This window comes from Anabrus simplex, chromosome 7 (genome assembly GCF_040414725.1).
Source record: "Anabrus simplex isolate iqAnaSimp1 chromosome 7, ASM4041472v1, whole genome shotgun sequence".
In the NCBI taxonomy this organism is placed as follows: Eukaryota; Metazoa; Arthropoda; class Insecta; order Orthoptera; family Tettigoniidae; genus Anabrus; species Anabrus simplex.
In genome coordinates, this window is record NC_090271.1 from 234,057,704 (window position 1) to 234,080,538 (window position 22,835).

At 38.8% G+C, this 22,835-nt stretch overlaps 1 protein-coding gene across 2 annotated transcripts in view; it reads right to left on the bottom strand.

Annotated features, from left to right (window-relative positions):
• The window catches only part of LOC136877071 (nucleolar protein 14), a 111,405-nt gene that overhangs the window by 51,061 nt on the left and 37,509 nt on the right, over positions 1-22,835 (bottom strand). For both annotated transcript variants that reach the window (XM_067150888.2, XM_068228669.1), the window contains exons 7-10: positions 16,335-16,655; positions 12,793-12,945; positions 7,945-8,132; positions 7,103-7,270 (exon numbers count right to left, since the gene is read on the bottom strand). In XM_067150888.2, the coding sequence (XP_067006989.2) occupies positions 7,103-7,270; positions 7,945-8,132; positions 12,793-12,945; positions 16,335-16,655 (830 nt within the window). The remainder of the gene's footprint in view (positions 1-7,102; positions 7,271-7,944; positions 8,133-12,792; positions 12,946-16,334; positions 16,656-22,835) is intronic.

The window sequence follows — 22,835 nt, forward strand, 5'->3', positions numbered from 1 at the left end:
CGTACCTCTCCAATCTCTTCCGAGTACTCTGAAGCCTTCACGATTGATGAGGTTGATACAGCATTAAAAGACATGAAAGTTGGTAAGGCACCAGGTTTTGATGGGAACACATCCTGAATTTATTGTAAATATGGGACGGAATGCGAGAAGGTGGTTGACGTGCTTCTTTACCCACATACTTCAGACGGGTATTCCTCCTAAGGAGTTTAACCCCTCAGCGTCGCAGCCATTTAAAGAGCTTCCTACTCCGCGGCCGGATGAGATTTCAAGTACGCGCGATGAAAATACATTGATTCACTTAAAGTGTTACTACAAGTATAAGAGTAGCCCGATATTCACAAAATTTGGAATTCCTTATGACAGAACTAAGTACATGCAAATAATTACATAATTGTTTCACATTTCGTTAGTAATTTAGTTCCGTGTTATAGTGTTCGAAGCACTCTTCGAGACAGAGTCCCGTGTCACTCTCCTGGCAGCAGTACACTGACGTCTTCTTTTCGTCGTGTTTTAAACACACGATACAATGTCTCTGAGGTTTGGATTTCTCACTCTTTGGTGCTAATTTCCTATTAAAATGTCTTTCCTGCAACCTTGGAACTGTATTATCTGATGCGCGCCGGCCTTGAATATTTCTTTCCCCGCTCGAGCGAGCGTATTTTGTAAACCAACCTTTCACCAGCTGAACCCGATAAGGTAATTGCTCAATATTTATCTCTGTGACCTGTGTGAATGTTATTAGAGAATTTAGGTATCATAATTCACTGCTGAAAACTTCCCTTTGACCTGTATAATTATCTATAGTCTCCTACATGAAATTTCCAAGTACTGTTTCCTCCTTATCGTCACTGTCATAATTTACCACTGTCACATCATCTATTTCAATATCAGTGCTGCTCATACTGTCACTACTACTTCCGACTAAACTTTCATCTGAATTATACAATATTTCAAGCACGTTACTGTCAGTCAAACGACGGCTGAGCGCAGTGCGTGACATGGACTGATGAAGCTGCAGCGAAACCGAAACAGCAGGACGAAACTGAATGAGGGGAATAACATTTATGACGAAACAAATCAACTCGATACATATTTCAGATGAAAGGTCGAGACATCGTCTTTCAAGTGGGATATATACCATGAACAACTGGTTCTCGTATCGTAAGACAGAAAGCAGCACTAACTCATGCCTACACAGAGCGCTCGTGGAGAGTTATGAAAATATTACAAGCCGAGAAATAATGACAATATAATAAATAAACCGAACTCTCAATGTACAAATAGAGCAAAGAACATCACACAAAAAGACAAACTTCTCAGATCATCATTTCTTTATTTTATTCTGTGGGAAAGAATGAAGCAAACAGACTTTAAAAAAAGCAGAGAATTGTGCTCAGACTTACCTGACAGATGCTTAACCTCGTAAAAACAACTACATTATAACGATTTTCAATTCTTATTTACAACACTGATAAACCCGAAAATGTTTTTTTGGAAGCAAAACAATTTGCATATCAGTAACTCCAAAACTCTTTGCGCTATAGCCGAAAATGTGAAACCATGTATGGGTCTATACCACGTATAGAGGTCGGCGGCTACGGAAGAAAAGAGGATCTATACCACGGATAGAGGTCGGCGCTGAGGGGTTAAGAAGACTAAAAACCTTGCCATATTGAAACCTGGCAAACCAAAAGATATACCACGAAACTACAGACCAATCACTCTCCTCAGCTGTTGCTAAAAAAACTCCTTGAAAGACTACTATACAAAAATTAGCATTGTAATTAATCAACATATTCCTACTGACCAAGCTGGTTTTAGGCAAAATCGTAGCTGTTGTAGTCCTTGCACTCACAACCAGCACTGAAGCAGGCTTTCAGCAACAGTTGAAAACCTCTGCTGTTTTTTTTGTAATCTTTCTGCTGCTTATGACAAAGGTTGGAGAGAAGGGCTGCTGTATAAATTTCTTCAGGTATTACCATGCAAAACCACTGCTTAATAATAGACTCTTTCAGGTTGTTCTAGGGAATAGGACTAGCAAGCTGAGAAGATTGAATAATGGTCTCCCTCATGGATCAGTCTTGGCTCCTCTCCTGTTCAATCTGTATGTATCAGATTTGCCACCAATGAAATCTAGAAAATTTTGCTATGCTGATGATATAGCTTTAGCAACAAGTCATAGTAACCGGAAAGAAACTGAGAACATTTTAACTGATGACGCTACCGAGCTCGATAGCTGCAGTCGCTTAAGTGCGGCCAGTATCCAGTACTCGGGAGATAGTAGGTTCGAACCCCACTATTGGCAGCCCTGAAGATGGTTTTACGTGGTTTCCCATTTTCACACCAGGCAAATGCTGGGGCTGTACCTTAATTAAGGCCATGGCCGCTTCCTTCCCACTCCTAGGCCTTTCCTATCCCATCGTCGCCATAAGACCTATCTGTGTCGGTGCGACGTAAAACACCTAGCAAAAAAAAAAAAAAACTGATGACCTTTCCATTCTTAGTGACTATTTTCGGAAATGGAATCTCCAACGAAACATCAGCAAAACTGAGGTGTCCTTCTTTCACCTAAATAACAAAATGGCAAGCTGTACTCTCCAAGTGTCTTTTAACAGTAAGGTCCTCAGGCACAATAACTACCCAAAGTACTTAGGTATAACATTAGATCGGACACTCTCCTTCAGGCAACATCTAGTAAATACAGCAGCAAAGATTAGGAGTCGTAAAAACATTTTGCAGAAGTTGTGTGGTACAACCTGGGGTGCTTCTGCAACTACCTTGAGATGTTCTGCCCTTGGTTTAGTTTTCTCTGTGTCAGATTATTGTGCTCCTGTGTGGATCAACAGCTGCCATGTGAAACTTGTGAACACTCAACTCAACAACACAATGAGGATTATTTCAGGTGTAATAAGATCAACTCCTACCCACTGGCTTCCTGTCTTGTGCAACATCAGGCCTCCTTCATTCCGTAGAGCACAAGCGCTGTTGAGAAAATACTCCAAGATAAATGAGAACCCTGACTTGCCCATCCACTCCAATATTCTTGACCTTCAGAGGAACCGGCTGAAATCTACACATCCGCCAGTTAAGTTCACTTAAAAGCTCACAGAAGACAATTTCAACCCCTACGCCCAATGGAAGGAAGAATGGATCTCAAAAACAGGTGAACATCTCTGGCCTTTCTTCCCATCTAATTCGAGGTCTGATCTCCCAAGAACAACTTGGACAATCATTAATAGGATTTGATGTGGTCATGGAGTCTGTGCTGCGTCCCTGTATAAATACAAGATACAATCCCCCGAGTGTGACTGTGGTGCTCCTTTTCAAACCATCGAACACATTGTAAAGGAGTGTAGCAGAAGAGGCTACCCTGGAGATTGGTTTGATTTTCTAGAGATCAATACAGAGGCTCTAGATTGGTAATGTACTTGCTTTCCTGTTTCTGTATATATATGCCATACGATAAATAAATATAATAACAGGAACTACAGCATACAGGAGCTGTAAGTTAACAGAAAGAAGATATGTATCACCAATAAAATTTACTTCAATTACTTGTACAGTGCTTCTCTCACAGAATATTATCTCTTCCTGCAATCTTTCTGCATGTCTTCAGTAATTTGCCCAAATGGAAGTCATAATGCTTGTAATGAATAACACCATCATAATGCACCATAACAGCTCGCTGATTTTCAGTCCCGTAGGCACTTGATAATAGTTCCTCGCGTTGTAGGACTTAAAATCAGATTTCTTTCTTCCTTGTACAGCAAATTCGACTTTCACCTATATTAGCCTATGCTATTGGGCGAAGCTTGTAACCGGTTTCCAGTTCAATGCATAACCGGTAACTGGCTACATGACACATAGTAAAGAAATAATAATAATAATGATAATAATAATAATAATAATAATAATAATAATAATAATAATAATAATAATAATAATAATAATGTTTAAATCACTCGAACTTTGGACAGCTGTAAGACAAAACACCAGCAGAAACTGCGCCGAAATATAAACAAATGAAAATCAGGTTGGACAAGGTGACGACTATAATGACGGATGTGGAAAACCTTATCAGAGCCATGGGGATACGTGGGTTGCGGATTTTACGAAAAATCAACGGTGAACCCTTGATCTATGATATTATTTTCCCAACATAAAAGTTATACCAAAATAAAATTCGAATAATTTTATCAATACAAAATTAAGTTACAATGTCTGAAAAACAACAAATTAGATGCCATGTGCTTATTCCTTCAAATCAAAGAGGATAACTAACATAACGCAAACTTCCAAAATATAACGATTAAGGGTAATAAGGAAACACATGATATAAGAAATACTATATTAAGTGAAAGTTAATGGCGCTTTCAGTCAATCGCGCCACATACAGCAATTGAAACAAGGGGGAAATCAGACAAACTTAAACTTGATGCAGAGGCCAGTTCAACTTACTCCCACACCAAAAACACTTCTGGTGCAGGGCAGAGGAAAAACTAGCGTGCAACAAGAGACACGAAGTTACTGGAGGCCACCCCGGAGGGAAATACAATTAACAATTTAATTATACAATTTACAAAATTAAAAGAAAGGGGAATGCCTCCAGAATCAAACAGACAGGCTCAGCTGAAAAGCTACGGCATCTTAATAATTGAGTGATGAGTCTGGGTGTGTAGGGGTAAACTCCTAAATGAGAAGAAAAGAAAAAAATACTGAAGTTAAATTAAGGTGGAAAAGAGAATTATAGCGCTTATCCTAAGGCGGGCCATTCTGGGCGGAAGGATTGCCGAAGAACGTCTGACTCGCTGGACAGGTGAGAAGCAAAAGACGACAAAAGTTTCTCTCGCTCTCTCGAGGGCAAAGCTGGCCAACCATCACAATGCACTGTAAAAGCTCGCTGATTTTCAGTCCTGTAGTCACTTACTGATAATAATAGTTCCTCGCGTTGTACGACTTAAAATCACCTTTCTTTCTTCCTTGTACAATAAATTCGACTTTCACCTATATTAGCCTATGCTATTGGGCAAAGCCAATCTAGGAAGTCAAGAATAACAACCGAGAGGATTTGTCGTGCTGAACACACGACACCTCATAATCTGCAGGCCTTCAGGCTGAGCAGCGGTCGCTTGGTAGGCTATGTAACTTTGGGGCTGTTTGCGCCATGGGGTTTGGGTGGTTTTTTTTTTTTTTTTTTTTTTTTTTTTTGGCAAAGGGTCTAAATCTACGATAGAAGCTGAATGTTGAAAAATCCTTTCTTAGTGCACCTCCAGGACAGAAGATGAACCTATGTTCCTAATTTAAACTTTCTAGGTCTTTTGGATCTGGAGATATAGTGATCAGTGAGTGGTATTTGGCTTTTATGTAATACACTGCTGCGCAAAACTTAAGGACGAATGGATAAAGCAACATAACATATCAACTACTCAGTGGAAATAAATGAAAGTACGGTAACATGTTGCCAGAGGTCTCCCACACGTGCATAGAAATCTGGCGTGACGTCAGTGCAACTATAACGGCAAATGGGTCCCGGTGCCATAAAACGAGGCATTTGAAGGAACAGGACAAGACAAGTGCGAGTCAATCAGCAAGCTGTTATGGTGCACTGTGGTGGTGTTATTCATTAAAACATGGCCTGGAGACAACATTTGGATGACTTCACATGGGGAAGAATCATCGGGAAACTGGAAGAATGACGAAGTGTGAAGAGTGTAGCCCAGGAGTTTGGTATTGCTCACAGCATTGTTTCACGTGCATGGAGAGCATTCCGAACCACAGGCACTGCTGCCCAGAGAAGAGGAGCATGTCGACCACGGTCAACTACAGCAGCAGATGACTGCTACATTGTACAACAGGCTAGAAGAGACTCACGTCAAACAGCGGGTGCAATTGCAACCACATTTAACAGGACTACAAGGCACCCAATCTCACGCTTCACAGTGGCATGGTGACTGCATGGGGGTGGTCTGTTTGCCTGACAACCATTATGTTGTGCTCCGTTGACACCCACACATTGGTGATACCATTCGTGATGGTGCCAAGAGCATCAGGTCTGGACCGATGAGGAGTGGGGTCGCATGCTTGTCTCAGATGAGAGCAAATTCAGTCTCAGTAGTGATTCCAGATGTACTCTCATCTGGCAGGAGGTGGGAACACGTAATGCACCCAGGAACATTGTCAAACATGATCATTTTGGTGGTCCAAGTATTATGGTATGGAGAGGCATAAACTTGCATGGGCGTACCGACCTCCAAATCTTTAAACGGGGTACACTCGCCGGTCACCATTATTGTGACAGTGTACTCCTTCTCCAAGTGCATCTTTTCAGGGGTGCATTTGGCCCTGATTTCATTTTTATGGATAACAATGCACAACCGTATTGAACAGCGCAAGTGGAGGAACTACTGGAACGAGAGGATATTTGGTGAATAGACTAGCCTGCCAATTCCCCCGACTTAAATCCATCAAGCACGTGTAGGACATGTTGGGCAGACGTATCACAGCACGTCCACATCCACTAATGGCCATCCACCAGTTGTCAACCACGCTGGTGGAGGAATGGAACATGCTTACCAATCTTGTAGCCGGCACGAAAACACATTGCAGAACATGCATCGCTGTCCGCAGTGATCACACACCCTTCTTTTGTGATGTCTTGGGGACCAGCATGAATCACAGTGACTTACGAGTAATTTAATGTCACTATATACAAGTATAATTTCTGTTTGTCTCTTCGCATAAGTTGCCTATCGTACCATACTGTAGCAGTTTTTCCTATGTATGGTTCAAGTTTTGTTGATCTGTTACCTGGTAGTGACACAACATGAGAACAGATTCTTTAGGGGAGTTGGAATGTTCAATCTCACTTTTATGTCCCTATATAATCAGTTATATATTTAGAAAATTTTGAAATGTTTAGATCTGCTTTAAGAAAGTTTAAAGTTCGTCCTTAAGTTTTGCACAGCAGTATAGATTACTGCACCGTAGATTAGTAGGCTACATCAGAACGACAACAGCCTGCATCCAATTGATTCAATATGCTAGGCACTTGTGTAATTTTATATAAAGTACATTTGTTTTAACCTTCACTAATTGTACTCACAGTATCAAGACTAGGATATTTACGACTGTGCTTCCTGAACTGCTGCTGTTTCTCCTTCAGTACCTCAATGACACAGCGCCATGCATTGACGGGATTCATGTGAGCTAAGTCGTACATGTGAGGGGCCAGGTGATTTAAAAGAGCAAAACAATGCTTACTGTCCTTTACCTACAAACATACAAAAAATAAATCATTAACTTCACACTTCATTATGATAAAATAAACTGAAATTACAGTAATAAAGTTTCAGATATATTTAAGATGTCAGATTCACTGTACTATTTACAAAATACACTAGTGTATTCCAGTTTGACATATTATATTATTATGCTACATATTCAACTACTTAGAGATGGCAGAGGGCTGAGAACATATTCTTTAGGGGAGTTGGAATGTTCAATCTCACTTTTATGTCCCTATATAATCAGTTATATATTTAGAAATATTCTGAAAAGTTAAAATCTGCTTTAAGAAAGTTTAAAAAAGCAGAGAAAATCTTTGTTATAATTTTGGATTAGTGGCCCCTTCTTAAAGCCCTGATAAAAATCTGTTCTGTTGTTCGAGAAGCAAAGGTACATATTATATTAAAAGAATCAAATGCCAAAAATTGCCATCCAAGTCACTTATTTATTTCATTGTATGGCAAGGATGTAGTCAGATCTGGGCATCACTGTGGGAAGACATGTTAAACTTCTTCCCTAGCAATTCATCTCACATTTTATTTATTTATTTATTTATTTATTTATTTATTCTCAAAAAAAAGAGAGAGACATCTGGCCATTATTGCAGGTTACCTGAAAGATCTGGAAAACAATACAAAATTCAACTCATGAAGTACTTACTTTTCCAGATGGAACTGGAGCATCATGCAGATACTGTAGAAGAAATGCAAATAATGTTTCCAGCTTCCGTTTGTTGCCTTCATTCAGCCCCGAGTGATTGCTTCTCATAATATGCTCAACTATAACACTCTGATATTCAACACTGTATGATTCAAGCATTTTTTGCAGGTCTTCATACTGGACTGGAACTGTCACAGAAAGCACTTAGTTATTAAGATCCATCTCAAATTTACAGACATGTATAATGAACAGACATCAGCTAAATGGATCTAGGAAAAAAAAAAGGACAGCTCACACACGGAAAAGTATTTTTCTTTCACAAGGAATTATATCAACCTTGCTCTAGTCTTTTGATGGTACATGAATTACCTTTGACCGAGCGAGTGGCTACACAGTTTGGGTTATGTAGCTGTCAGCTTGCATTCGGGAGACAGTGGGTTCAAACCCCACCGTTCGCAGCCCTGAAAATGGTTTTCTGTGGTTTTCCATTTTCACACCATGCAAATGCTGCAGCTGTACCTGTACTGTAAATAAGGCCATGGTCACTTCCTTTCCACTCCTAGCCCTTTCCTATTCCATCATCGACATAAGTTCTATTTAGTTGTGCAATTCTTAATCATACACTTGACCTTTACAATACAATTTGCCTGTCTTCATAGAGAGAACATTAAAATTCAATACATGTTTCATTCTTTATCAGGACATCTTCAGTCAAAAAATAAATGTACAGACCTTAAATTGTAAGATATTGAACACATTACATATAAAAATTCAATGACAATTGCAACATGATGTCATAAAAATATCAGGCAGTATAAAATAGCACAGATGAAAATCTTAGGTGAAACTGTCTGTGTGATGAATGAGTACTTGATGCACTCATTGTTGACTGGTGTGTAATTGTCTGTAATGTGCACAGAAAATCTTTGTTATAATTTTGGATTAGTGGCCCCTTCTTAAAGCCTTGATAAAAATCTGTTCTGTTGTTCGAGAGGCAAAGGTACATATTATATTAAAAGAATGACAATATGGGCTTTACAATTTATTCAACACTGTATGATTCAAGTATTTTTTTGCAGGTCTTCATACTGGGCTGGAACTGTCACAGAAAGCACTTAGCTATTAAGACCCATCTCAAATTTACAGACATGTATAATGAACAGACATAAGCTGAATGGATCTAGGAAAAAAAAGGACAGCTAACACATGGTAAAGTATTTTCTTTCACAAGGAATTATATCAACCTCACTCTAGTCTTTTGATGGCACATGAATTACCTTTGACCGAGTGAGTTGCAGTCCTATCTGTCAGTGCGACATAAAGCAAACTGTAAATAAAAAACCGTTACCTTCGGAACTAAACTGTTTTGGGATAGCCATCCTCAGAATCAAGTCTCAGGACAGGAACATGCCCTGATGTCAAGAATCAATTAGCAAAGTTTATGAACAATGCAAGGTCATATAGCAAGTATGATTTAAACTGTGTGTGGTTTTCTTTGTATCCTCTAGGCATGCAATGTGTAGACAGGCTAAGGGAAAATACAAAAAAATTATCATCCACTTTGCTTCCTCATCGTAAGGGAAAGGGGTCCAAACCATTGAAGAATGAAGGTATTGGTCATGTACGAACAAACCCCAAACAAACCAGATGATTGAGGCACAAATAGACAATGAGAATAGTACCCACTGCTGAGTCTTAGACAAATACGGATACAGTATTACAAGATTTTACTTGTAATTTCATTTCTTGTACATTAGCAATTTTACTAAAATCTGAAGCTATTATTCAGGTTTACAACACAAAATAGTGAATAACGAAGGAACACTGACCTCCCACAGTGCCATTTCTCGTAGTCTGTAGTACGAAAACCAGTAAAGGCCCCATATGTGGAATAGGTCATGAAAGACTATCTAAGAACTAAAATAAGCACTATCAGAGGCAAAGAGGACAAGCTTAGACCAATGAAGGTCACGGAGGAAAGAGAGGAGCAGCTACACACTGCCAAGTCGAGAGCCTCCAAGAACCAAGCTGACTGGTAAGTTACAGGTAAGGTAGTGCTAATACTTCTTCACATTCACAAACCAAACTCTGAACCTATCAGGTCCAATGTAACTCTCTTAAAGAGCACAGAAAATGAAAGATAAGGATGAATTCCTTTTGAATGTGCCATTTTTACTCATATAATTTTCCACTTAGCATAATTTCATCACAAAATTGTTAGGAGATATTATCTGAATCTTATTTTTCTTGCATTTTGCACTAAGAAATTGGGTACCCCCTTGCAACTAAAAGGCCTGTTTCATAGATTCTAAAAATTGTATCAACAATGTCATGCATGCACAGAAAATCCACCCCTTCCGATTGCCTGCTACAAGTAGCAATACTGAGTTTCTCAAAGAAGCATTACAAATGTGGTGCACTGTCAATAGTAGTCATACAGCCTTGTTTACTTTCTGAAGATGATGATTGTTGTTTAACACCCCTAGCGTGTGCAGCGCAATAGTGCGCTGCAACATCTGAAACGCCTGCTTCGTGGATTTTGTAATAGTTATTAGCATCGCCATAAGATAGCAGGAAGATCAGCTTTCAGTTACAGTTAGAGCTAATTATTATTCCTAAGGGAAGTAACATATCTTAATAGTTAATTATTTTGTAGAGCGCTGGACACATGTTTCATGCTAGAGGAACGCGAGTTTGTTTGCAAACAGGGCAAGTCCTACAGGAGTTATTTTTGATGCAGAAATAATTCATTTACTGGTTAATAATGACAGTGAAAGTAATTCAGTGTGTGACAGTGATATACAGTATTAGTTCGCTATAACATCCAGTGATGTTGACTATATAATTTGTGATAATACGCCGAGAAATGCAAACACATGGGGTGACTGTGATATTATAAACCCACCAAATATCTTTCGATTATGACATTGTGTATGTCAAAATAAAATGGATCCAGCTGGAGGAATACAAATCGGCTTTCATGAAGTGTTATTAGACAATGTTCTGTTAGATCTAATCGTTCATGAAACCAATGTGCACACTGACAAATACTTGCAGCAACATCAGTTACACCTCCAATTAGTGACGTAACCCTAGTTGTCTGACTGGAGCCCCAATAATGCCAATGAGGTAAGGGTATATTTTACACTCATTATATTGATGGCTATTGTTCAGAAGTTTAAGATAAAGCTATATTTCAGTAGAAAACATCTAGCTGAAACACCTTTCATTCCAAATGTAATGTCGTAAGACAGATTTTCCTTGCTTTCTGAATTTCTTCATTTCACAGATCTCAACAAAAAATGGAGAAACAAAAGTACAAGCAGATCTATAAAATAATATCTATAATGCAACATTTTCAGAATCAGTTTCAGGGTAAATGCAGTCCAGGGAGCTAAATAATACAGTCAGGAGGCGTCTGTGTGTGATAATGCTACAGAATATGACGTTATGAGTCGGTTCCTCACTGACACTCTTTGGGAGGGAATTTTCAAGAAAACCAATGCCTATGCAAATAAAATTCTAGAAGATTTCACCCCTTCTGATTACGCCACTATAGGAGGTTCATCTCAATGTAGCACACCAATGAGACTACAGGGAAGGCACCGAGGTCATTTTTCTGAAAATATTGTTCTTACAGCAAGTAAATCAGCCTCATCAAGGAGATGTAAAGTTTGTTTTGAGCGTGGAATCCAGAAAGAACCTTTCTTCGAGTGCAACAAATGCAAAGTTGCCCTCCACGTGGATGGATGTTTCAAGGTGTACCATACCTTAAAAGACTTCAGTTAATTGTAGTAAGTTAAACTTTAACCCAAAATGTTGTTAGTTTGGTGCAGTAAGCTTTTGTAACCATTTTAGCATCCATAAGATAGAAAAAAATAATCTCATTCCAAGGTACATTTCTCAAGGAAAATATTCGCATGGCAATGGATTAAGTTAATTCACTACATCTTCAATAATTTAGTTTCCTAATTTTGTGCCAAAGACAAATAACTAAAAAATTGATCAAAACTATCCATAACTGTACTCATGTACAATAGGGTTCAAACTGTTAAGACAAACAAACAAACAAACAAACAAATAAACAAATTAATTAATTAATTAATTTCAATGTAATTTTCTCCATCAATTTTTGGCCACCACATTTTTTTTTTAAAGGGAAAATTATGAGAATAAATACGGTAACATACAGCTAGCCATTCCTTTGGATGTAATACATACACCTAATCAGTTGAAGTCATCTTGTAATCAGACTAGCTATATGAAGAAACGTCGCAATATCAGTATCATATTTTCTGGAACACAGACACATACCGGTATTACAACCAACACAAAAGCCTGCAGAGAGGGATGATTCTCACAGTATTAATAATTCTGTCTGGCTACTGCTGGCTGGATGCAGCCCTCCGACGACGCTCGGTGGCGTCTGCCCTGTATAGGAACTGCATGTTTGTGTGGTGGAGGATAGAGTGAGTTGCAGCACCCTGTCCCCAAGCCAAGTGAATTAAACATTTAACTAGGTCAAGAAGCAAACCTGAGGCCCAAAATGTTGACCACTCAGTCAAGGCACTGGAGATGATGATTATTATAGAAATTAAAGATAACATTTCACAACATGGCTAAACTGAATGGATATTTTATTTTATTTCATTTCATAAACATCAAAATTAGCAGATGTAAGCTTGGAGTAGCTTGTGATGAAAAGCCAACACAGAGATGTAACTCTCCATTCTGAAAGTCGATATGCATTTACTATATAATAGCTATTATTGTATCTAAATTCACAATAAGAGACATGACACTTTGATAACCAATAATATTGCTGAGTCATACAAATTAGATCAATACCTTGTGATATGAGTGGAAACTTCTTCTTGACAGTTTCAATGAAATCTCTCTTTTCCTTTTCACCCAGGGTCTTAGGAACATACTCCACTTCCACTTTATCACTTTCTCTACAAGTTTCTTGTGTAGTACCTGTGTCCCTTTCTGGTTTCTTCCCTGAAAAGAAAAGATATTAACATCACCTTTCTTCTTACATCCTGCGTACACTTATCTCAAGAAAATGGGAAGCACGATATACACTGCCTGACAAAAACGTTAAGCACTCAGAAGGAGTGGTCCAATATTATCCCATTTCGGTACATGCATACCATTGATACGTGAGTAAATGATTTGATTAACAAGGATCTGTAATGTGTAGAACGCCCACCAGAGTGTGTTCATGATGGCACCGTCCTGTTGATAAGTTGTTACCAGTCAACTGCTGTGAGTGCGACAGTTAAGCAAGACGTGCAGAGAGGACTACGTACAGTACGAAGCACCCGCGATGCCTCGTAGGCGCGTTAGACAGCCTATCCACCAACTGACAGCATTTGACAGAGGCCGCATTGTGGGACTGGATGAGGCTGGTTGGTTGTATCGCGCAATTGCCAGGCATGTGGGCCATTCAGATGTCACAGTGGCCCAATGTTGGACTCAATGGGTACATGAGGGCACCCAATCACGTCGTGCAGGTTCGGGTCGACCAAGAAACACCACCCCGAGGGAGGACCGTCGTATGGTGCACCAAGCATTGCGGGATCCCATACCTTCGGCACCTGCCATCCACGAACATGTACTGGAGACTCTACAACATCCTCCGAGTTCCCACACAGAGTATCGATGACTCACATCTGCTGGATTGGGGTCCTATCGCCCCATGCGTCGGTTGCTATTGACACCAGAACACCAACGCCTACGTTTGGAGTGGTGTCTTGACCGGGAGGCATGGACAGAGGACGACTGGCGTCGCGTCATGTTCAGTAATGAGTCCCGCTTCTCCATAACCTTTGATGACTATCGTGCGCGGGCTTGGCAGTGTCGAGAGCAGAGGGCTGATACTGCCCATATTGTGGAAAGAAACACAATCATAATCCGTAGAATCACTGTGTGGGGAACCATAGGATATGCGTTCAGGTCATCTCTAATAGTGCTTCAGCAAACTATGATGGCACAGCGATACGTTACAGACATTCTGTGTCCGCTAGTCCTACTCCTTATGGCAGAGCATCCTGGGACAGTGTTCCAACATGGACTGCATAGAGCATGTTGAGGTCCTCCCGTGGCCAGCAAGATCCCTGGACCTCTCCATCATTGAACACGTGTGGAATGACATTGGAAGGGGACTCTGTCCAGTACCAACCTGCGGGATCTGGAGTTCCAGCTTCAACAACTGTGGATGAACTTGTCTCAGGGAAGAATCCAATGGCTGTTCAACACCGTCCCAAATAACATAGGGGAGGGGGAGGGGGAGCGACACCCTGTTGACCTGGCGCCAATATTCCACCAGTAACTGCCAACAGCCTTGTCTCTTTCATCCCATATTGTAATCAGTTCAATAAAGGCACATGGTCTTTCAGCATATTATGTAGTTTCATTCACTTTCAACCACTCTTTCAGGGTGCTTAACTTTTTTTGTCAAGAGAGATATGCACAGCGATCGCAGCAAGAAAAGGCACAATGACATATGTGCTACAATATTACCAGAGTAAAAAATATACTACATGGAGCTGTAAGTCAAAACACTTTTAAAAACCGATCTGTCAGGAAGGTTCCATAGATTCCATAGATTGGCCCAAATATATGACCTTGATTTTTTGGAAACTATTTACACAAAAAAATGTAATAATAACTGTGATTACAACATATTCAAGCTCGCTTATTACCAAGACAATTTAATAAGCCCTTAAGTAAATGAAAGAATAAAAGTTTTATTTTGATACAAAATAATGTGATTTTTCTGAAGTTTTATTAAAAAACGCTGATAGTGATGGGCATTGCCCAACAGAACTGCAACAACGTAAACAGTCCCAAATGCTGCACCTCTCGTTTACATAACCCCAGGTTTGCCCTTTTCTTATTTTTTTACTTTTTTTTACAATCTGCTTTACTTTAATGTGTCCTCCTATTCAATACATAACTCCATCATTAGATGGAGAAATAAAGGTCAAACATGTTTTGACTTGTTTGAGCCATCTTCAGTGAAAAAAGGGGGTTAAAGTTATTTACATAATAGAAGCTAAAAATGTGTTAAAAACATAATGAAGGAACAAATGAAAAACAAAAGAGACGTGTTTGTTTCGTACTGTACTACACGAGAGGCAATTACAGGACTAGGGACTGAAGGTGTATGTGTATTAGAAAAGCAGAATCAGTAGCATAATCAGCCCCATATATAAAGATTCAACCCTGTATTTATTCAAGTTTAGTTAAATTAAATCATTTGTGAGAAACTTGTAAAACTTCCTCCTTTTACATATTATCTGCTGAGCAAGCATTCTCTATTTATATACAACTGCTAAAAGTTAATTACAGATGCTCTGTCAAACATTGTTAAAGCATGCTTGTATAGCAAGAGTATTCATTTAACTTGTTTAGCACAGGGTATGTACCATGTTGCTGAAACAGTAAGGAGTATTTTTCCACATGTAATCGCATCAGTGAAGAAAGTGTTCATTAAAGTACCCAGTCATATCAGTTTATTCAAATAGTGTGCAGTTGATTTGCAACTACCTCCATAACCAGTGGGATACTAGTCTGGATGCGGCATGCTGTATTGCATACAGTTTTCAACTTCTAAAATCAATCCTCAAAAAAGCTAAATAAAGATGAAGATGTGTGCATTACTGAGTCCTTAGAAGCTATGTGTGGGAAGAGAGTTCAAGGAGACTTGATAAACATCAAATCTAACTTTACTTTCTTGATTTCCACACTCACAGAACTTGAAAAGGAAGACACCGCTGAGGCAGCTCAGGGCCTTTCACGACAACGCACAGCTCAGGCTGCTCGAGTGAGGAGATCAGCAAACCTAACACGGACTGGGAAGAAAAAGGATCTGACCACAGAAAATCCAAAAGAGGAGCTTTGTACAAGCTGGGGCTGAAATAGTTCCCAACGATTACCACTGAGTGTGTGAAGCCTGCCCTCCTAATAATAAGCTCGTCGGTGGGGCTGAGAGGTACTGGGTTTGTCAAAGAGAAACCCTACATGGAGATCATCATCCTCTCTTCTTCCTCTTGCTCCCTCACATGTCATAGTGTTTATTCTATTATCTCTCCTTATACCTTTACTTATTGGTCATTATAAATGGGAACCTGCAAAATGTAGTATATCGGACTGGCATTCTAAACAAATTGTGATGATCTGGTCCTAGCGATGACTTAAAACTCTTATTCAATTCATAAAGCATTCCTGCTAAGGAAAAATATGCTTTGGCAGCAATTATACAGTTAAAATCTGTTATCATATGCAAGCATCATCACTAGCTAGAAAAGTATGCTACAGTACAAGCAGTATCCTTTAGGTCTACATAACAATGACAAGAATTGTTATTAATGAAAGATAATTACCTGAAATTTGATTATCTGGACTTTCAGATTCTGTTTCACTGTCAGACATATGCTTCAGATCTGACAAGCTATCTTCATCTTCCTCTTCTTCTCCTGATCCCTCCTCCTTCTCCTCCTCCTCATCATCACTCTTCATTTCCTTTCCTTCATCACCTTCTTCTTCTTCTTCATTTTTATTTCCTTCTACCTCTTCTTCTTCTCCATCTTCTTCTTCTCCATTTTTATTTCCTTCTATCACAACAGTCTCTTTTTTCTCCTCATCAGTATTATCACTTCCATCTGCGTCAGTTATCTCCTCATCAGACTCCTCCATATTTCCATCTGAACAAGAAAATATTAACAGTAAACACTAAAGATAAAGAAAAGTCATAATCACAATAAAAGAAGCTATGATTTGATGAAAATGAAGGTGCTCATGGTAATCAATAATGAACTGTTTAAGGTGTAACTATTGAATGCACTGTTTACCAAATACTATACATGTCACAATCCATCACCTTCACTATCAGAGCCACTGATATGTTAAACCGACCGACCGACCAATCAGAAATGATCTGCATTTAGGGCTGTTGCCCAAGTCACAGATACCTATCAATTGTTGACCTAGCTTTCCCTTAAACATTTTTAAAGAACTTGGAAATTTATCAAACACTCCCCATGATAATTTATTCCAATCCCTTACTCTTCGTCTTATAAATTAATATTTGCACCAATTTGTCCTCTTGAATTCCAACTTATCTTCGTACAATGATCTTTCCTACTTTGAAAAGCTCCACTCAAGCTTATACGTCTACTTATGCCATTCCATGCCAACTCTCCACTGACAGCTCGAAACATACCACATATTCAGAATGTACAGAGATTTGAGGATTTCCACCCAATCAATAAAAAAAATTAAAAATGTACTGATTGGGTGGAAATCCTTGAAACTCTCTATATTCTGAATATTCAAAGTCAATACGGAACAACAATGAAATTTATAACTTCCAAAACATACCACTTAGTCGAGAATCTCTTCTCCTTACTCCCAAGTCTTCCCAGCCCAAAGTTTGCAACAATATCATAACACTACTCCTTTGTCGGAAATCACTCAGAACAAACCGTACTGCTGTCCTTTGAATTTTCTCCGGTTCTCTTATCAAGTAGTCCTAGTGAGGGTCCCATACACTTGAGCCATACTCTGTGTTCTTAACAGAGACTTATAACACTCTCTCCTTTACATCCTTACTACAACCTCTAAGTACTCTCATAACCATGTGAAGAGATCTGTAACCTTTCTTAACAACCTCATTAATATGATTACCCCAATGAAGATTATTTTCTCATATTAACACCTAGGTACTTAACAGTAAACAGTAATGAATACGGTATCACTCTTATTGCTTTCACTTAAACATCCTAAGTTATTTTACATCGTTTAAGAAATGACTAGGTAAATAACTGATAGGGAATCTGCCCCCAGAGCGACAGCCCTAAATGGGGATAAATGACTGGTTTATTGATTGATTGATCATCATTAACAAGCATGATGTGCCAAGTGATTTGCATCTTTAAACAAACGGTATTAACATAACACCAGTAATTCCTAATAAAAAGCATGTAAAAACAAGATATCTAGGGATCGGTCACTAGGCACCTACAAGCATACTTGGCTCATCTTCCATATTTTAAGAAATACTCACTTACCTCTGTATAACAAAGATCTATGTAATGATAAATCCACATTAACCCATTTCCTTCCCATATTTTAAGCTTTCTAAAAATGAACAAAGAGAATGTATAGTACAAAACTTCATGTACATCTTTAGAGATATCCATCATCAATCAATCACTACTGATCTGCATTTAAGGCAGTCGTCCAGGTGGCAGATTCCCTATCGGTGTTTTCCTAGCCTGTTCTTAAATGATTTCAAAGAAATTAGAAATGTATTGAACATCTCCCTTGGTAAATTATTCCAATCCCTAACTCCCCTTCCTATAAACAAATTTTTGCCCCAATTTGTCCTCTTGAATTCCAACTTTATCTTCATACTGTGATCTTCCCTACTTTTATTATTACTTTTTTTTTTTTTTTGCTAGTTGTTTTACGTCGCACCGACACAAATAGGTCTTAGGGCGACGATGGGACAGGAAAGGGCTAGGAGTGGGAAGGAAGCGGCCGTGGCCTTAATTAAGGTACAGCCCCAGCATTTGCCTGGCGTGAAAATGGGAAACCACAAAAAACCATTTTCAGGGCTGCCGACAGTGGGGTTCGAACCTACTATCTCCCGAATACTGGATACTGGCCGCACTTAAGCGACTGCAGCTATCGAGCTCGGTCTTCCCTACTTTTAAAGACAGCACTCAACCTTATTCGTCTACTAATGTCACTCCACGCTATCTCTCCACTGGCAGCTCGGAACATCTCTCTGTGTATAATTTTACATTTCACTGTTTCCCTTTCACAAGCCAATTAAAAACTATTAAATACTTAATCACAAAATAATTTTTTCACTATTTTTCACAAATTCACATTATATTTATGTTTCAGGTATAATGTCATTACAGGTATTTTTGTGAACTACATAACATTGGATTTCACACAGATATATTTTTGTGTGAAAGAGTATCATTGTAAACGATGAATGCAATGTTGGCACACATGTACACATCGGCATGATAATTATGCAAGAGCCACTGAACAGTGTATGGCCTCTGAAGAGGCCTGGTGCAGACCACATGCACATCTGTGAAGAAGAGGCCCTAACTAGGATGAAATTTAATGTTGGAGATGCAAAAAACCCAGTCCCCAAGCCAGAGAAAATAAAAAATTTCAAGTTAAAATCCTTGACCCAACCGGGAATCAAAGCAAGAAATGTCAAATACAGGATAAGAATTAGTCTAGAAGTGGAGGTGGTCATTATTATTTAATAATGGTATTGACGGTACCATTGCGAACACTTGGAAGATATACTGCTAGCGGCTTGCGGCTTTACGTCGCACCGACACAGATAGGTCTTATGGCGACGATGGGATAGGAAAGGCCTAGGAGTTGGAAGGAAGCGGCCGTGGCCTTAATTAAGGTACAGCCCCAGCATTTGCCTGGTGTGAAAATGGGAAGATATACTGTACTGTATGGTAAGAGTCATATAGACTTCAGATAGTTTTATCTCTGCTAAGTAGTGAGCAGCCACTTAAAAGAAACAGAAACCTTAGACACACAAGAAAAGCAGTTTACCACACTTGGTGAGGGAAGAAAGAATGGGTCATGTTACAATTTGCCAAAAAACAAATTCAAGGAGAATGTACAGGGTGTGTAAGTCTCACAAAAAACGCCAGGTTCATCTGTATAAACAAAACTGATCATGTAACAACAATAACATGGCCCTGCTCCAGAGGGCTTTATGTGCTGGGACACCCTCTCTCCAGGAGTTGTAGTGGTCACACCAGTGAAGGAGACCAGATATACTGATGAACACGTCTTTGAGTTTTTGAGTGTGAAGACAGTTAAATGTTGTTCTATTTGTCATGTTGTTGCCAGTCAGTGTGGAGGTCAACACCGACCCAACCTGATCTACACAAGCACAGGGCTGGAGGTAAGAGGAAATCCTGGCTATACTTGTATTCTCCATGAAGAAATGTAACGGATTTTTAAAACTTCACTCCATTTCCAGAAGCATTTTAGCTGATGATGACCTCTAGGCTAGGTTGAAACATGTCCTATGTAGCTTTCCAGACACACCATTCACCAAATGGCAAATGTGTACTGGACAAGTGGACTTTATACAATTAGATTCTTTTAGAATTTTATCTTAGATACAAGAAACTCAAGACATGCAAAGAGTTCAGAGTAAAATTGCAAGCAATTGCACATAATGGTCGAGACCAGCTAAGGGACAGCCTAGTCAAAGTTGCCACAGAGACCGACCCGTTAGTAAGATAGAGGATATACCCTGGTGGACAATTGATTCTGACTAGGCGGTGACTCAGAGGCAGACAGCCTTGAACAGATGGACTTCACAAAAATCCCAAGTAAACTGGGGTAAGTTCATCGAGCTACACTAACTAACTGCTAGGACAATCAGACAGGTGAAGCAACAATACACCCAGGACCAATCAACAGATTTAGATGAACATACATACATACATACATACATACATACATACATACATACATACATACATACATTACATACATTATCATTATAGACTGTTATGCCTTTCAGCGTTCAGTCTGCAAGCCTCTGAGAATTTACTAAATGTCGCCACAATCCTCGACTTGCAACTAGTGTTGTGGCCTCATTTAGTTCTATACCTCTTATCTTTAAATTGTTAGAAACCGAGTCTAACCATCGTCGTCTTGGTCTCCCTCTACTTCTCTTACCCTTCATAACAGAGTCCATTATTCTCCTAGGTAACCTATCCTCCTCCATTCGCCTCACATGACCCCACCACCAAAGCCGGTTTATGCGTACAGCTTCACCCATCGAGTTCATTCCTAAATGAGCCTTTATCTCCTCATTCCGAGTACCATCCTGCCATTGTTTCCACCTGTTTGTACCAGCAATCATTCACAATTAAGTATTTATTTATTTTCCACCTAGTCGATACAATGATTGCTTAAGGCAATTTTTAATGGTCAAAAGTGGTACATGTTTCGTATATTATCAACATCTTCAGCCACATAACACTGTTTAGATGAAAAATATATAAAATTGACAAAGTAATGCTTTAGAGGAAGTGTCCTTAAAATTAACATAAGATTGACAAGATTAAAACAAACAAATAACTCAAGAGAAAATATATAAATTATTTCTACAATAGAAAGCAGTCGTCAAGGAAACACTTGTACAATATTCCATAGAGAAATTGTCCTAATAAATAATTCTTTTCTTAATAATTCATGAAAAAAGATCAATTTATAAATTAAAAATTATACAATTTATAAGTAATTATCGAAATGAAGAAATCCTGATATCACAGTGCGGCTCTTATTATTAATGTAGATGAAAATATAACTAATTCCTATTTGTCAAATCTTGTTAAGCCTGCTTTCCTTTGGAACAGTAACTCCTGTCATTCTTTCACAGTTTTGCGCCGGGTGTAATATTGATGATGCGTTCTTCCTTGCTCTTGCACCTGAGGAGGTGGAGGAGCGGGGGATATAGGTGTGTCAAGAACTTCCTTGCTGTCACCTATAGCTTCAACTGAGGAGGAATAAGCTGTAGGGCTATCTGTAGGTGGAGAAATTCCCATTCTTTTTTCGTGATCCTTCTCAAGCATTTTCAAATATACTAGAATTTGATAATATAATGGATTCTTATATTCTACAGCCTCATTAAGGTTATCATTTTTCTTTACAAGTTGGTCTAGATGAATGTACAGGTCTTCATATGTGTTCATTAATGAAAGAAGAAAATTGATAACCTTAATGAGGCTGTAGAATATAAGAATCCATTATATTATCAAATTCTAGTATATTTGAAAATGCTTGAGAAGGATCACGAAAAAAGAATGGGAATTTCTCCACCTACAGATAGCCCTACAGCTTATTCCTCCTCAGTTGAAGCTATAGGTGACAGCAAGGAAGTTCTTGACACACCTATATCCCCCGCTCCTCCACCTCCTCAGGTGCAAGAGCAAGGAAGAACGCATCATCAATATTACACCCGGCGCAAAACTGTGAAAGAATGACAGGAGTTACTGTTCCAAAGGAAAGCAGGCTTAACAAGATTTGACAAATAGGAATTAGTTATATTTTCATCTACATTAATAATAAGAGCCGCACTGTGATATCAGGATTTCTTCATTTCGATAATTACTTATAAATTGTATAATTTTTAATTTATAAATTGATCTTTTTTCATGAATTATTAAGAAAAGAATTATTTATTAGGACAATTTCTCTATGGAATATTGTACAAGTGTTTCCTTGACGACTGCTTTCTATTGTAGAAATAATTTATATATTTTCTCTTGAGTTATTTGTTTGTTTTAATCTTGTCAATCTTATGTTAATTTTAAGGACACTTCCTCTAAAGCATTACTTTGTCAATTTTATATATTTTTCATCTAAACAGTGTTATGTGGCTGAAGATGTTGATAATATACGAAACATGTACCACTTTTGACCATTAAAAATTGCCTTAAGCAATCATTGTATCGACTAGGTGGAAAATAAATAAATACTTAATTGTGAATCTATTGAAGTGCGATACGGACCATGAAGCTGATTTTATGTAATCCAGCAATCATTCTCGCTACTTTCATGTCTGTTACTTCTAACTTATGAATAAGATATCCTGAGTCCACCCAGCTTTCGCTCCCGTAAAGCAAAGTTGGTCTGAAAACAGACAGATGTAAAGATAGTTTCGTCTGGGAGCTGACTTCCTTCTTACAGAATACTGCTGATCGCAACTGCGAGCTCACTGCATTAGCTTTACTACACCTTGATTCAATCTCACTTACTATATTACCATCCTGGGAGAACACACAACCTAAATACTTGAAATTATCGACCTG